The sequence below is a fragment of the Lycorma delicatula genome, chromosome 8, assembly GCF_047948215.1.
Source record: "Lycorma delicatula isolate Av1 chromosome 8, ASM4794821v1, whole genome shotgun sequence".
In the NCBI taxonomy this organism is placed as follows: domain Eukaryota; kingdom Metazoa; phylum Arthropoda; class Insecta; order Hemiptera; family Fulgoridae; genus Lycorma; species Lycorma delicatula.
In genome coordinates this window covers 10,475,328-10,492,253 of record NC_134462.1, presented here as the reverse complement: position 1 = coordinate 10,492,253, position 16,926 = coordinate 10,475,328, and the positions used below count along the sequence as shown (strand labels likewise).

Genomic DNA, 16,926 nt, shown 5'->3' with positions numbered 1-16,926 from the left:
CCTACCTTACTAAAAGTAAATAAATAATATCTGTGATAATATGATATTTTGCGAGGCAGACTTCCATGTTACACCATAAAAATCTAACATATGTAGTCTTCTAGTTCTCTTACCTTGCCAAATACAATGTTTTATTATAATCACATTTAGAAAATTGTTAACCATCAGTGTCTTTGTGAATAGTCAGCTGGGGATGTACAAGAAGAAATTTGAATGAGACAATCCATGACATGAAGGGAGACTGAACTCCCAGTATTAAACAAGTTAATGATTAAAGAAATTATTTTCTCAACTTGAGTGACTTTTGTTACATGACAATTACTGGTTTTGCACAGATGTGTGCGTTAAATATGTTATACAGGTACATTCTTTGTCTACAGTTCTGAATTATCAACATATTTATATTTCACTGGTCTCTTAAATGAAAATAAATCATGTTTGTTTTGACTTTTACCTCAAAAAATATATATTATAATACAAGAAAACTACACCTAACTTACTATATGAAGTGGTAGATAGATGAATTTTACCAGTTGTTCAATATCAAGATTCTACAGCCATAAAATTACATGTTCAAATTTTGTCCTGAACTATCAAGTATTCTGTCGAATTTGAGCACATGTACAATATATGTTCTAATGGTAATACAAGTTTGTTTCAATTACAAGATCTATCATGGGGGGGGGGAGGGGGCACATTGAGCTGCTCTACAAAGTCAACAGTCTGTCTTCAGTTCAAACTATAGTATAAACCACCCATGCTTGTAAGTGGTAGATTTCTTGTCAACATCTTACCAACAGTCATTTATTGTCAGGATCAAGTTCTTGGTTTCAGTAATGGAATTGTCCTGTAGTGAAATCATGAAAACATATCTTCATTGCTAAGATAAACTCCCATTACTTGAAGACAATAAAAGTATACCAGTACATCAACTGCACACAGAATAAATGTAATGTAAACAACAAATATAATAAAACTGTGGTATATTTTATATAAGCAATAAAGAGGTTTATCATAAAATAAACTACACTATTATATAGTAATTTTAATTTAAATTCAGGTACAATTTTTCATAACGGTTAAAAACCCTAATTGCAAAAGCCTTACAAATTCAGACAGTTGGTGTCATACGTTGACTTTTACAACTTTAAAGGATATTAATTTACTGATTATACATATATTATTTACTGGTTACAATTAATAAAGTGGATAATTTTCTTCCCACTAAATAGAGGATGTAATATGGCACAGTTTCATAACAAGGGGATGCTGCTTTAAATTATCTGTCTATCATTTAAATGAATGTCAAATGTGTAAATATTCTGTGATTAATGTGTTGCCCTCATATTAGGCATTGTCAGAATTGTTTTAGCTGGGTAGCAATGCTCATCATACAAACTATTATTTTTAGCATTATTTATTGCTGGCTGTATTTCGGTAGGCTTGTCATGCTTATTTGTATTAATGTATTTGGCTCACTGCAGAATGAAACAGAAAAACACTTCACTTCTCATATTCCCTAGTTTGTTCAACATGAGTTTCTTGCTGATGTTAAATTTAACTGTGCAATTTTCAAAAATATTTGTCTTGGGTCACTAACTGTTACAATATACCACTAATCATAAAGATAGGATAACTTCACAAAAATCCACTAACGTATTTGTAACAGCTGAATTACAGGAAAAAAGAAATCATCTAGCAGGAAGTATATAACATAACATCAAATAAGTTACAAACAATAATCTTTATTAAAAAAAAAAAAAAAATCGGAATAAAAACATAGCATATTTTAATATTAAATTCTAATCTGGTAAAATTTTAGAGACAAGGCACTTGTTATGTAACATAAAAAATATATTGGATACAATTTAAAAGAAAAAATATATTGGATACAATTTAAAAGAAAAAATATATTGCATACAATTTTAGAATACATAAAAAAAAATACAAACCAAATATTTAAGAAAACAAACCAAAAAACAATTTAGTCATGAATTCCCACAAATTACACTACAATAATAATAATAAAAGGCTGAGATAAAATTGATATAATATACAGGTAACATTAAAAAAAAAATATTTACAACATTAATTCATAGACGATTATTAAGTTCTTCCTTTACTTCTATTAAATATAACGTTAACTGTATCAGACAAAAAAGCAACTCATTAAATTACTTGCATAATCAATCTGCTTGAAGCATTTAAATATTTTTATCATGATAAGCTGTATTTCTGAAAAAAAAAGAAAATGGCTCAGCTAACTTTTCTAATTGACAATCTTGTTTCAAAAAGGAGAGAACTTAGAAAAATATTTAATTCAATAAATAAAAAAGCAAATGGAAAAAAGATAATTGTCATATGATAATGCATAACTTTTTATTTTTAACTTACAATTGATTTTTAACTCACTTCATACTGATAAATCCACTTACATTGAAATTTTAGTAGTGAAATAGAAAAGCATGTACCATGAATATACTATACTGCAAATGAAAATTGATGCTGATTTTACTTTATTCTGTTTATAGTTTATCAAAGTATTGATCTGTCAATACTTTGATAAACTATAAAAAACTACTTATAAAAAAAAACCAATTAATTTTAATACTTACAAAATAAAAAATTGACAAACTGGTCAATTTAAGTCAATTACCTCTACTTTATACAGTTATACATCATAACAGTAACATTTTTTTTAATGAAGAAAAGAAATTATCTTTGTTTTATATTACCATTGTTTGTGGTATATTATACTTATTAAATTTTGAAGATAAATTATAAAATTCATTACTAAAAGAGAAAAATTCATTGCTGAATCCTTATATATATATATATATATATACCTCGGGTAACTAAAACGAGGCCTCACAGACTTATTCTTTGACTGTATTCTCTGAGCTAGAAATAAATTGGCAAAAAAAATCAAATTTCTACTACCGCGTGGTTTCATTTTCAGTTTATAATTTGATTACATGACACTCTTACTTGAACCAAGTTGACAACAAGATAATGAGTATTATTAAATGTATGAGTAAGAAAAAAAATAATAATTGTAATAATACAAGAAAACTACACCTACCATGTGAAATGGTAGATAGATGAATTTTGCTAGTTGTTCAATATCAAGATTCTACATAAACTGTCATACACAAAATGTAATATTTATATAAGTTTGTTAAATTATTGACACAAAACTGTTTCTTGTATTGCACATAATGCATGTTTTAAAATGTATGTTTAGATACCACAATTATAAGTTTTCTTTATTCTAGATGTTTTATAATTTGCATCCTAGTACTTATAAAGTGCAAAAGTAATTTAAACCTTTCACTTAAATGAAGAACTTTTACCAATACTCAGGCAGTGTTTCTTAGAAAACTGCTTTCCATTTCAATAGAATTCAACAATTTTAACTTGGGCAAATTTACAATAGATCACAGTAAATCAATATACTGACAAGAAATTTTAAGATATTAATTTATTTTCACACACAAACTGAAAATTGTATAATTACTGGTTTAAGAGAAGGGATTTTTCCCATAAAATAAGAAATTGTTATTAAGCTCCTGTCTGGTAATATTTAAGATATTAAAAAAAAACTTTAATCATAATTCCTACCTGGAAGATTCAGCAAAGAAGGTGAATATTTAATATTTAAAATTCTGTTGCACTGTACTGAATATAGAACATAATTTTTCGTAATTGAGATTCTGTATTAATCAAGTTACTTCCAGCTTGAATATGCACCATAAAAATATTTATAACATTTGCTTCTAATAAAGTAAAAACAGAAAAAAATTTAATATACATAATTCACCTAGAATTAAGGATCAAACTATTTCAACATAAACCTACTGTATAAGATATATTAATTTATCAATATTATATTAAATATATTTATAAATATGTATGTATGTATGTATGTGTGTGTATATTTATATATATAAGTAAAATTTCATAAAAATAAATAAATTCAATATAGACTCAAAATCGCTTAAAATTACTCTAATTAAACAGTCTTTAATTTTTGTTTTATTACACTTAAATGACTTATGAAATAAAAGTAGTTGTTATTTTGTTATTTTTTTTAATAAAAATTTTTCACCAATCTTTTTTTTGGGAATGAAAGTTAACAATAATTGCTTTAACAATGAAATAAAGAAAATAATAAAAAATAAAACCAGCTCACTCTTATGCAAAATTTAAGGACAAAGTACATACATTTTTAAATATACACCAGTGCTTTAAAGGGCCAAAGTAAATTTTTTTTAACAAACGTAAATCACCTGGGTAACGTCAGTGACACAATCCAACTTTTTAAAGCACACTATCTGGTTTTTTAATGAAAATTTGATTATAAAGTACAATTAATGTGAAAAATAATGTTACTTTACATAACTTCCATTGCATTTTGGCTGCAACTGTTCTCACTAAATCCAACGGTCGATGAGGTCTGTGGCTGTGCTTGTGGTTGCTGTTGCTGCTGCTGCTGCTGCTCTTCAGTTTGTTGTGGTTCTGAGTCATCCCAATTTATTTTAAACCTTGTAACTCTTGGTTCAGTACCCAGTATGTTCCTTACCACCTAAATGAACACAAAAAGTATTATGTGAAAAATTATATCCTGTGTAAATTACAAAATTGTACCAAAATAAATAGTGAAAATACTTTTATCTTAAATGTATTGCTTATAAATTTTAAAGCTGTTTTCTAGTGATAGCTAGAGTTCACTTGTCATCAACACATTTTCTTAGTCTGTATAAACTAACTTATTATTTTATATTTTTAAACTTAAGCCTATATTTCAGACAAGGCAATAAAACCTTTTCATCAAGGTTTTTTTTGTTTCTAATGCTTTATTTTGTTTCTTCCTATTAAGCAATTTGCTAATTACATATTACCATGTGTTGTGTTGTTAACAGTTTCACTATCGTGTAATTTAATTACATATTTTAATGAAAGGCAAGTTTGTATACAATTTACAGTCTGAAGACATCTTTTTAAAATTCCTACATGTGCTAATGTCAGTTATAAAAATATAATTACAAATTGTTGCTCTTTTTGTCTCTAATTACATTTCTTCTATGGCGGGCATACAGTTCTACTATCACTAATAAATGAGTCATAGCACATTCACATAAACTTATTAATTACTGTGTTATTTCAAAGATCAAACCTGCCGATCATTAAATAATGTATTGTCTTTCATCTGGATCTACCAGGTTTGAATCCCAGTCAGGGACGGCATTTTTACATGTTACAAATCATTCATCTCATCTGAAGCAATACCTAATGGTGCTCCTGGAGGTTAAAAAAAAGAAAATATTTACTGAATTCATGTTTCTGGGAGACATGATCTTGCATATTTTTTAATGATGATGACAGGCTAATAAAAAGTGAATTAAGGAAAATACAAAAAATAAATGAAACTTATATTAAATAAAATATACGATTTCAAGCAAGGCTTATAAATTAAACCAGTAAAAATCTGTTTTTTATAAACTTTACATGAAGTATAATGTGTACAATTGAACCAATCCCAAACAAACTTTTTAATTTACATTATCAACATTTTATTACTCCAGCAAACAAGTCCTTCAATCCACAATGTCCATCGACAGGTAAACTGGAAAGAAAAAGGCAAGAAAATTTTATGACTAACGCAGTATAGGATAAAAGTAGTAATTATCAGACTATATTTGTATAGAAAACAGTCTTATAATGATGTGAGCAGTAAAATGATTTAATGTAACCAATCCTTTTCCATAATCCTTCTTGTACATGTAGTAAGACTATTATTTAAACACAATATTAAATAAGGTATGAATGGGGATCACAGATTCAAATACAGTGATTACATACAAGTGAAGTTATACATTTAAATTTGACACAGACCAATTTTTTTTAGGACCATCTGCTAAACCTAATAGACTACCTATTTAGAGAGCTATGAAAAAATTAGTGTAGATATATTTGGTTAAAGAAATATATTCAGAGAAATGTGTGTAAAAATTGAAATTTATTGAGATCTTGTAACCGTTGATGATGAATTTTAACCAACTTAAGACTTTCAACTTTTATTTTCTAAAATTAAAACTCCTCTCCTTCTTTACAACAAAACCCTATCTGACTGAAAGTAATTAAAAAATACTTGATGTGACAATTAACTTATTATAAATAAAAAAATATTTGTGTATTTATTTTAAAATAACACTGCTAAGAGAAGGTTAACGAGAACCTTTACATTAAAAGAATAAATAAAGATAAATGAGCGAAGAAGCTAGAAGACTATTTTGAGAAACAGAAAACAACAAACTGGTTTAAAGAAGTTAAGGAAAACATGGGGAAAAAACATATCAAAATTGAAGTTTTAGAAGAAGATAAGTGTTTGTAAAGATAAAATAAAAGGACCCTCAGATTGAAGAGAAAATATCAAATCTGAATTTAAAATGCAGTGAAGAAAGAAGGCATGTGCACTTAAAATGAAAAAAAAAATATTTTTTTCATTTTAAGAGAAAAAAATCAGAAGAAGAAATATTAATTGCAAGCTTATGCATGGTAATATGACTAAAAAGAAAAATCCCTATAATAAAATTAGACATAAACCTTACCTTATCAAATTGTGGTTGAGCAGGTGGATTTTCTCTTAGTTCAGGTTCTGTATATTCATTATTTATAAAATATCCTACACGTACAAATTCCTGTCCTCTATAACTACACGTTAAAAGCACTACAGTAACACCTAAAGCATCTGCAACTGGAATCTTAGTAACATCAGGTGGATCAGCCTAAATGAGAATAAAAAAAATTATAATTAATATATAAGGAAACATAAAAATAACTAAAAATCATATTTTTCTAATCAACTTTTAGATTACAAATGTAAGTATAAATCAAGGAAATATATTTTATGTCAAAATCTTCCAATTGCATGGTTACTTCTTTGAAAAAAATGTAATATTTTGTATGAGAGTAGTGTCATAACTGTAATGATTGTAGTCAACCTGTCATAAATCATGGCACTCCTGAAAAAAGGAAATCCATCTTCAGAACATGCGCCTCATACCAGTAACCCTTTCTAAAGATTCTGAGAGACTAGGAAAAGCCACACGAGTCCTAGCTTTCTATGAACAGGAAATCCTGATAATCACCTACCTGTGGTAGAGAGGGGACAACACTTATGCAGTAAGTGGTTAACGATTGTAGGATGTGAGTGTCTCCCAGTATAAGGAGCCATCACAGAGCCAACGACATCTGTGATGGTGGATGTGCGGTAGTGGTTTAGGGTACTCTATTGTCCAGTGTAAGATGGGAAACTGTCTCTAAAGGCAGATGATCTGTATGAGGTAAACAATATTAAAATATAGAAGGAAATGGATAACCATTGCATTAAAGATATTAGTGATATTCCTAGAAAGACATCACGATGAAGTTTTCTTTTGTTAAATGTTCTGCAAGTAAAATGAGCAACAAGGGAAGGATCAAAAGCACAAACAAAAAAGACTACGAAGAGGAATGTGGAATGTAAAGACCTTGTTGCAAGCAGGCACTGGAGAATCTGAAAAAGGGAGATAAAATTAAATAAAATTGATATAATAGGTCTGAGAGAGGTTAAATGAGAAGGGAGAAGTGAAGTAATTATCAAATATTATTCTGGCATTAAGAAAGGAAAAAATGGAGTAGGAATTGCAGTATAGAAAGTTGTTTATACTCATTGGCATAGTATGTATGCAAATGTCTACATGAGGAAGAAGAAACAGAAAGGATGTATTAGAATATTGAAAAGTTAATTGAAAAAGCACAGGATTGTTGCAGAATGATTATTGGAGATTGGAATGCTGTTATAGGAGAAGGTAGTGATGGGAAAGAAGTTGGTAAATATGGTCTAGTGATAGGGAAAGAAAGAGGAGATAAACTGGTGGAGTTTTGTTGGGAACAGAAGTTTTTTGTAGCCAATACCTGGTTTAAAAGTCATAAGAGAAGGTACACATGGATTATGCTAGGTGATGGAACCCAGTATCAGACTGATTGCATATTAGTGGAAAGTAGATATAGAAATTCAGTTAAGAGAGTTAGTGGATAATCATGGTCACATGATAATCATGTGACCATGATTATCAACCTCAAGACTAAGATGGTAAAAAAGATTCAAAAATGGAATGCAGATGAATTGCAGGAGGGAGTAGATAGAATAGAATTATTAAACAAAGCTATTATTCAGGGGAAAAAGAAAATGAAGGGTCAGAACATTCATAGGGAAGAATAAAGAAGGTTATGAAAAAAAAAAACAGCTGAGAAAAAATAGGATACAATGTGGGTAAAAGGGCAAAAACCAATAAGTAATAGATCAATGTACAAGAAATTAAATAATGAATTATAGAGAGAAGTACAGAAAGCAAAAGGAAGTTGATGGTTGAGGAAAGAATGTGAGAATAATGAAAATCTAAAAAAAAAAGGCAAAACAGATGACATTGATGTTGCTTGTGAACGAGACTAAAATGTTACAGAGGTGATATTTAAGTTAGTAGTGATGAAGGAATATGGCATGAAAATTATTGTAGGGAAAACAAAAGTTAAGATATGAAAGTTCAAACAAAGGAAGGGAAAGAACAAGTTGAGAAATACAGATATTTGGGAAGCATGATAAATAACTGGAGTGATACAGAAACTAGGTAAGAATAGCCATGTCAAAGGAGGCCTTTGATTAAATAGAAACTGCTTTGTAGCAAAATAGACTTGGACCGAAAGAAAAGGCTGGTCAAGTATAACATATAGAGTGTGTTTTTATACAGATCAAAGCATCGACTTTGAGAAAGAGAAAGAAGGATAAAATCCAACCTATGGAATGCGGGTGTGGAGGAGAATGGAGAAAGTTAAGTGGGTAGAAAGAGTTAGTAATGAGGATGTATTGAAAAAGGTGAAGGAAGAAAGAACACTGTTGAAAATAATTAAAAGGAGGAAGGACAACTGGATTGGTCTTATATTAAGAGGAAGACAACTGTGATTGAGGGTACTGTGATTGGGGAAAAAAGAAAACTGAAGATAATAGATGACATCAAGAATGGAAGTTATAAAGCTACCAAAGAACTGGCCTAGGGCAGAAAGAACTGGAGGCGTTAATTGTGTCAGGGATCTGCCAATTGGCAGAATACCTTATGATAAGGATGATACCAAGTAACATGAGTGAATGATTTCCTATTGCCTCTGCAAATCCAAATGAATGACAAGCTCATCAAGATGCAAGTGATATTCAGCCCAAGTAACAATTTTATGTTTCTGAGTTCTTTTTACAAACACTAGTTTGGCCCACAGAAAGGTGTTTGGAGAATTTTTGATTTTTCCAGATACTTTAAACGTATCAACTAATCTGATGCCATGTTTGAAGTTTTTAGGGTACCTAATTTCTTATCACATACCCTCCACAATAACATACTCATATTCTATGTAACAAGTTTGAGTATTTGAAAAACATTAAAGAATAATTTTTCAAGTCTATTTTATTAATAGAATCAAATTCTTACAATCTACTAAAATTAGCTATTGAACAGAATTTAAAAAACAGCGTAAATGAAACAACAGCATCAAATGTTAATTAATAAAGCTAGGTTAAACTTTTAGTTATAAATAATGCCACATTAATTTACTTCTTAGTATTTGTTTATTTAACTTATGGATGTTTTCTTACTAAACACAGATACAGATTACATAACTGGTCGGATTATCAATTTATGAGGGACTTAATCCCTCCTAGATAGAATAGGGAACAGTCATTGAACAGTTGTTCAGACTTGACTACACACTAAGAAGCAGTTGACCTGCTGACCATCAAGGGGTGTGACTACCATACTGACACTATAATACCATAGTGAATAAACCATACTGACATAACAATATTACACAGATTGTATCACGAATGGGTAGATATACTATCCATAGATAAAAAAAGGAATGGCTTCATCAGAACAGTATCATGGAATATACAATTAATGTAAAAGATAAAAAATAGATGTAATTATAGTCAATGTTAATTATTTTTAAAAAAATTAAAAAAATACTAAGTAATACACAATTCAGCTGTTATTAAAATCTGTTTGAGCATACAGAAGGACACACTGAACAGAATGCAGAAAATTCTAATTAGTATTATTTAAAAATTTGTTGACAGAATAATACTGTTACTGAAAAGAAAATTTTTTAATTACATTTTAAATAAATTTGTAGTAAAATTTTAAAATGGTTCAGCAATTTATTAAAAAGGACAATGAAAGTACAATAAAGCTCTTTTACGTAAGCCAAAGTATTGTGTTGAATTATATGAAAACGGTTTTGCTGTCTGGTTTCATAAAGGTAGATATTATTTTTTAAGAAGTGGTTATTCTTTTTAACAAAGATTGCACATTTATAAATATAAACACCTCAGTAAGTTAACATTTTCATTTTCTAAATATCAGTTTATAATTAGGAATTCATAATTAGGGGAACCAAATGATGATCAGAGAGCCCATTTTTATATCTTGAAAACTTGTTCTGACTTTTTGAGGGCACTCCAAGCAATGGTATTATATTTTAATATACATAAACATAATAAATCTTTAGTAATGATGAGAAGCTTAGCACTTTCTTAAGGCACTTCAAAGCAAACTTATGGTTTAATTTTGTTGTAAATTACATCAATTTGATCATCCCAAGAAAACTTGTTATCTAATAAAACACTCAGAAATTTCACTTTATGGGCAATAAAAATACCACTGTTACCATTAATGGGAATTCTACACATGCCAATAGAAACGTTATGTCTACTTGAGAAGTACAATGAAATGGTTTTATCCATATTTAAAGTTAGATGATCACAGTGAGTGCATCCAATGAATAGTTTTTTGAATTCCTATCATAAAATTTTCAATTCTTTTTAAATAATTATCATCGGACATAAATAAAGTTGCATATTACAAACAGGGTAACAATGAATGGTTCAAGATTTTGAGGCAGGTTATTAATAAATAAAAATAAGAAAAAGACGGAGCCAAGGACTCTTCCCTGTAGCACTCTGTTCTACATTAAGTGAGGATTTACATTTTAATTGTTTATTTTCATAAAAAGATGAAATTTCAACTACTTCTTTGATTGGTAAGGTATGAATTTAACAAACTGTAAGCAACTCCTCTGATGTCAAAACAACTTTTTATCAGTAAATAATGTGGAACTTTATCAAATGCTACTGAAATCACAAAAAATTGAAAATGTAACCTTTTCTAAAGAAGGTAAGATTTTATTTTGGAAGTAAGATTTTCTAAAAACTGGGGAATGGCTGGTAGACAATTTTTTTCTAAAACTATACTGTAAGTTTGTCAATACATTATACTTTTCAATTAGTGTTAAAAATCTACTTTTCATACTTTTTTCAAATATTTATAAAAATGTACAACAATGAAATTGTAAATTAATTGTGCTAAACCTTTCTTAAGGAGTAGAAAACTATATGTTTTAAAGGAGCTGGGAAATTCTCTATTGTTGAGAGATTCATCAATTAAATTTTTATGAAGGATAATAATACTGAAAGGAATATCACCAACCCACTGAATATTTTAACTTATTATTTAAAATACAAGTTTTAACTTCTGATTATATGGCAAAATAAAAACAGTGATTCATCAAAAAACCATTCATGATGAATGTATTTATTTGAAAAAGGTCAATATTATAGTTTGAAATATTGGGAAAGAATTTATTATGGTTGCTATTTTTAGAGGGAGTCGAGATAATACAAGTTAAAACCTTTTGTATTTTTGGTAACATTATCTAACCTGTTTTAGTTTCAAATTCATTTTCACTTAGGAAAACTGTCCACAAAGTTGTATATTTATTGCTTGAATTAGATACTTAATTATCATAATCTTTAAGCATTATGAATAACTTAGCATAAATTTGTTTCCAATTTTTCAAATAAATCTGGAAGTTATGGGATAAATTAGATTTAGACACTTCTTAGCATAGAGCTAGAGTTTAAAATTCCTTTAACAATCCATGTGTTTTTCTTTTTATCTATATTGTTTCCTTTTCAGTAAAGAGCTAGCTAGAAAGAAGTCCTTCTGAAAGCATTAAGAAAATTGTTAAATTTTTCAACAAAACTAATTTTGTTTTACTTTGTTTCTTAAATTCCTGATTGAATCTTTATTGATTAACATTATAAAGATAAACGTAATCATTCTCTCATTGCATGGACTCAATAATAAATGATGAAACTCCAATTTGAAAGTTGTGATCAGAAAGACCATAATCTGCATAAAAAGACTGAAAGTTACCTTACAGTAAATTTGAAAAAGTGTTGTCTACATACATGACCAAAGTTCTGGTAATGCTAGCTGGCAGGAAAATTTAAATAGTCCTTCATACTGAAAGAGGTTTAAACATTTTAGTCTGCATACTATTTGTGACATTGTTCATTTGTCACATTACAATTTTCTAAAAAGTTAACATTAAAATCACCACACACTGTAACATTAAATTTAATAGAAATCTTAAAGACTCTATAAACTGTAATCAACTATTTCAGTATAAAAAAGTAATAGAAAAAATTTCAATAATATGCAAGACTCGAAAAAATAATAAATTTACTCCTTTAAAACTTTTAACTTGCAGATCCAGTCAATCTTAAATCAGGAAAAAGACATACAAACTTAATAAAAACCAGACATCAGGGAAATGTGTCTACATTGTAGAAAATCCAAGCCTCGACTGAGTAACTGACTCTGAAACCCTTATTGCAGTATGATATATTACCAAAAAGTGCCCCATACCTACTCCTGATGAGTTTACTAGGTTAAATGTCAGCCAGTATGTTTTGATTGTAACTGCATATCAGTTAACTACAGATTGCAAGAAAGCCCTTTTATATTTTAAATACAATGCATGGAATATCAGCAGTCAATTTGGGAGTGTACAGGCTATCCAAAGGTTAGTCAGATTTCATTTTCAGCTAGAAAACAAAATTAATTGTTGTTCTCCCATCAACAATCTTGTTGGAAGTAAAAATATTATGTATTCAGCAAACCTGTCCAAGAGACATACAAATTAAATATGCTGATGTTCGCCAGTGCCCTGCTGATAGCAACAGATTTTTGTGAACAAACTTAGTCTAGAATCTCTGCAAGTTTCATTAAACTAACAGTGCTAGTCCCATGTAGCTCCACCCAAAAAACAGATCACTGGATTTTGGTCTGTCCTGGTGCACTCAGAATCTGCAGCGATGGGAAAAACAATTAATTAATAGAGCACTCTTTAAATTTATAGCACTTTTTAAACAGATTAATCAAAATATGTGATGACTTTTAACAGATAGACTCTCTAGTTTTTAAACTATAGCCTTTCTACCTGTCCTGTGTAAAAACATCCACCACTACCCTTATAAATTTAACTTAAACTGATACAGAAGATAGTTTGTCATAACAAAAATATGCAAGGCTTAAAAGCTGTCCACAGTATTAGATAGTTTGATTAAATTTCAACATGAATAAAACTCAGTTTGTTTAGTCAATCAAGAGTCTAGCAACCCAAGTTAGCACACAAACAAGTTCAATTCAATACTAACAAACATTTTTACATTTTATATATTTTTAGAACTCAAAAATCTATCAGCATTAAATTCAGCTGGATTAATGTAAACAGTGTTACGTGCTGAAGGCTATCCATATTTGACTGAAGATAGTAATAATAAATCACTAATAAAAAATCTTATATTTAAATTTGATTCAGTTCATTTTAATTCAAATATAATAGTTTTTTAAATAAACCTATTAAAACCAAGGTCACTTGAATCATAAAAGTGCCATGATCTATGTATCATAAGACTACATTTGTGAGTATTGCATGAACAAATAAATAGTGCTGATGCAAATACACTATTATATTCCTTTTTAAGAAAATGATTAAAAAAAATCATAGAATGAAAACTAGTCTTATTCTTACCTGAAACACAAACATATGTCTTCCCTCTGGTATAGGGCCAACATATATTGTATCCAATACTTGGTCATACTCTTCACTTTCAGCAGAACCAACATAGATCATCCTCCATTCCAAATCTGAAATTTATTTAAAAAAATATTGAGCTTTAAAAAATTGTTCTTATATATTATGAAATGGATGAGGAATTATACAATTATACTGATAGGTATGATGACTCCACAATAACAGGGTTAACTCAGGAAAATGGCAAAAATTATCAAATTTCCTAGCATAAATTGATTTTTTGGAACTCTGTGATGAATTCTGTGTGTATAGAAAGGAATAATTAAAAAGGAGGCAAATTAAGAGTTTTATGGCATGTTAGATTGCAGGCATAATTTTCTACCCGTACTCAATAGCACAATTCAGAAAATACACATAATTAAAGTTCATACACTCTCTAACCTAAAATATTTGAAAAAAATTCTTTGATATTTTACCTTCTTTAAGTTCTTCAATACATTCAAAAGTTAACTCAAACTGAAATGGATTCAAAAATGGTGACGGATTATCTAACACAACAACATTTCCTAGCTGAACTTTGGCCATTTTTAACTGCAACAAAAAAAAATATACATAATTTTAGTTATATATATATATATTAAAAATGGTATAACTAAAATAAGAAAATTTTTCAAGGCATAGTGTTTATAAGTTTAGGTTATGCCTTTAAAGCTTATTTCATTTTATTTTCATTAAAACAATCTCAATGTACATAATTAGACTGCTGGGAATAACTTCCTTAATTTCAATGTCACTGAAGTCAATTGCCAGCTCTCTTAAATTTTAAGTTTTTCCAATTTTAATTTCTACCCGCGTCATGAATGATTAAATCATTTTTTGTAAAATTTGGATTCTACTTGTAAATTCTGTAATGTTCAAGTGTTTTATACGTTTATAACTTTTACATATTACATACAAAAATTCCATGTTGTGTTGTTATACTTTTCAATGTGCTTTGTGTTTTTAATAGGTGCTCTACAAAGGCTCAACCTAATAGGTTCATGCATACATGAAAATGTATGCAATTTGGCCAACATAGCAATTAGTACAGTAACTTAAGGTCAATTCATAAATTCCTAACTGCAGTACTTATCAATTTTAGTTAATATTTTGGGGTCTTGTATGCAAGACAGAAATCTAGTTTTCTGAAAAATATTAAGTTTTGATTAATGCTTGCTGATAAAAATTAGCAGTATGTACTTTTTGACATAGCACTGTTTTTTTTTTTGTTTTTTTTTTGTATAACATGAATGTGAAAAAGCTGCACATTTGTATTGAACAGAATGGTTAATTCATTTTATCACCAGAGATGGCACACTTATGCAATGATTTTTATTTTTTTAAACAAACTTTTTAATGTGGTAAATTAACAGGAATTTATTGATCTGCTGTGTTCATAATTCACAATGAAATCTAACTTGAAGTGTACATAATAAATGTGAGATATAAAATTCTCTTGTGTTGGCCTTTGTGTAGAAGTATGATTAATTAACTTAGGTGACTAACTAACTAACATAGGTGACACTATGTAAGTCTCATCTAACATATAGCACTGTACAAGTATTTCTCTAACAGATTCTCAAGTATTTTCAAACTGTTATAAGAATATTTCACTCAGAAGACAAGAAATAGGTTAATCTAATGGCAGGCCTTGTTAAGCACATTTATAGTCAAAAGTGACGCTACAAGTTTGCTCTATTATAATTTGTTAGAGTTATTAGTTCAGATTTTATTTTTCTACTAGTACATCTTATTTTTAAGTTTTTTCTAATATGTTTATGGCTGCCAGTATGTGTCAGCACAGAGTGGTTACATCAGTTGATAAAAGTAAAATTACACAACTTTTACATATGCCCTTAATTTTATCTTGGTTTACATTGTAATTAATTTATTCCTTGTACAGAAGAAAAACCACTGAATCAGTTATTCAGTAATAATATTTTTGAAATGGGTGTAGAAAATTACACCTTCCAAAATGAAAACATATTTTTAAAACACTTTAAAAGCAGCCTAAAATAGTTTCACTCTGGAAGAATGAATACCAATTTAATTATAATCTTTTATAAAAATAATATTAATGTTCTATACTGTTATTTATTTTTAACTGCCACAATGCTAGCACAAAAAAACATTTGCATTATAGAATTATCAATATATTTGTCAATAATCCTAATTCTTTCACACAGAAAATTCCAAAATGAACTGCGGATTTTTATCTAAGCTTTTAAATTAACGTATTAAAAATATACAATTTTAAATTCTGGGAATGTGTCAATAATTAAATTTAATTTTAAACAAGTATGATGGATATACTTGAACAGTGGTATTCTGCACAACAAAAACTTATTTACTTCAATAAAATGAAATTAAGATGATAAATTTTAAAATAAATGTATTATTTATAAATTAAAGGTGTATTAGTTTCTATATTAACAGGAATAATCATGATTAATATTCTTCCGATAGTTTACTATCTATATACACGTTAATTACTTACCGAAAAAGATTGAGAGGTTAGTTCTGATACACTATATTTATTTCAGTAAAACGAAGTAAATCACTGCATACCAACAATTTTTATACAAGTAGTTATGATGTTAAAGAACAAGAATTTGGTAATTAAATATGCAAATGTGGAGAACTGATAAAATGCACGTCAACAAACCAACTCGCTAACAGAGCGGCGGGAAACTATTACCAATGTTCATACTCATGTATTAATACGTTTATACATAAGGCTATGACTTTATTGCTTCATATCGTAACATTGTATTACTAACAGATAATTCATAGTGTTATTTCAGCATTCGCAGACTTGTAGAATAATTCTGTTATTTAAGTATGAAAAATTTAATTTCTCTTAATAATACTATTACCTGTTAGAAATAAATCCCAAATTGATTGTCGTTAATTTGCCAT

The 16,926-nt window shown here is 28.5% G+C and overlaps 1 protein-coding gene across 3 annotated transcripts; it reads right to left on the bottom strand.

The window, feature by feature from the left end:
- Positions 1 to 1,862: 1,862 nt before the first annotated feature.
- On the bottom strand, positions 1,863 to 16,802 carry asf1 (histone chaperone asf1). 3 transcript variants are annotated; one of them, XR_012757394.1, is made up of 7 exons: positions 16,505 to 16,802; positions 14,445 to 14,559; positions 13,966 to 14,081; positions 6,612 to 6,788; positions 4,398 to 4,585; positions 3,622 to 3,776; positions 1,863 to 2,235 (listed from the first exon to the last, which is right to left on the bottom strand). XR_012757394.1 is itself a non-coding variant. In XM_075373198.1 (6 exons), the coding sequence occupies exons 2-6, from the start codon at positions 14,551 to 14,553 to the stop codon at positions 3,728 to 3,730; spliced, it is 639 nt and encodes a 212-aa protein (XP_075229313.1). In that variant the 5' UTR covers positions 14,554 to 14,559; positions 16,505 to 16,802; the 3' UTR covers positions 1,863 to 3,727. The 3 variants fall into 3 exon arrangements, 2 of the variants coding, with proteins under 2 accessions (XP_075229313.1, XP_075229314.1); XM_075373198.1 differs by having other exon boundaries at positions 1,863 to 3,776; XM_075373199.1 differs by lacking the exons at positions 1,863 to 2,235; positions 3,622 to 3,776 and having other exon boundaries at positions 3,793 to 4,585; positions 16,505 to 16,796.
- Between the last annotated feature and the right edge of the window lie 124 nt (positions 16,803 to 16,926).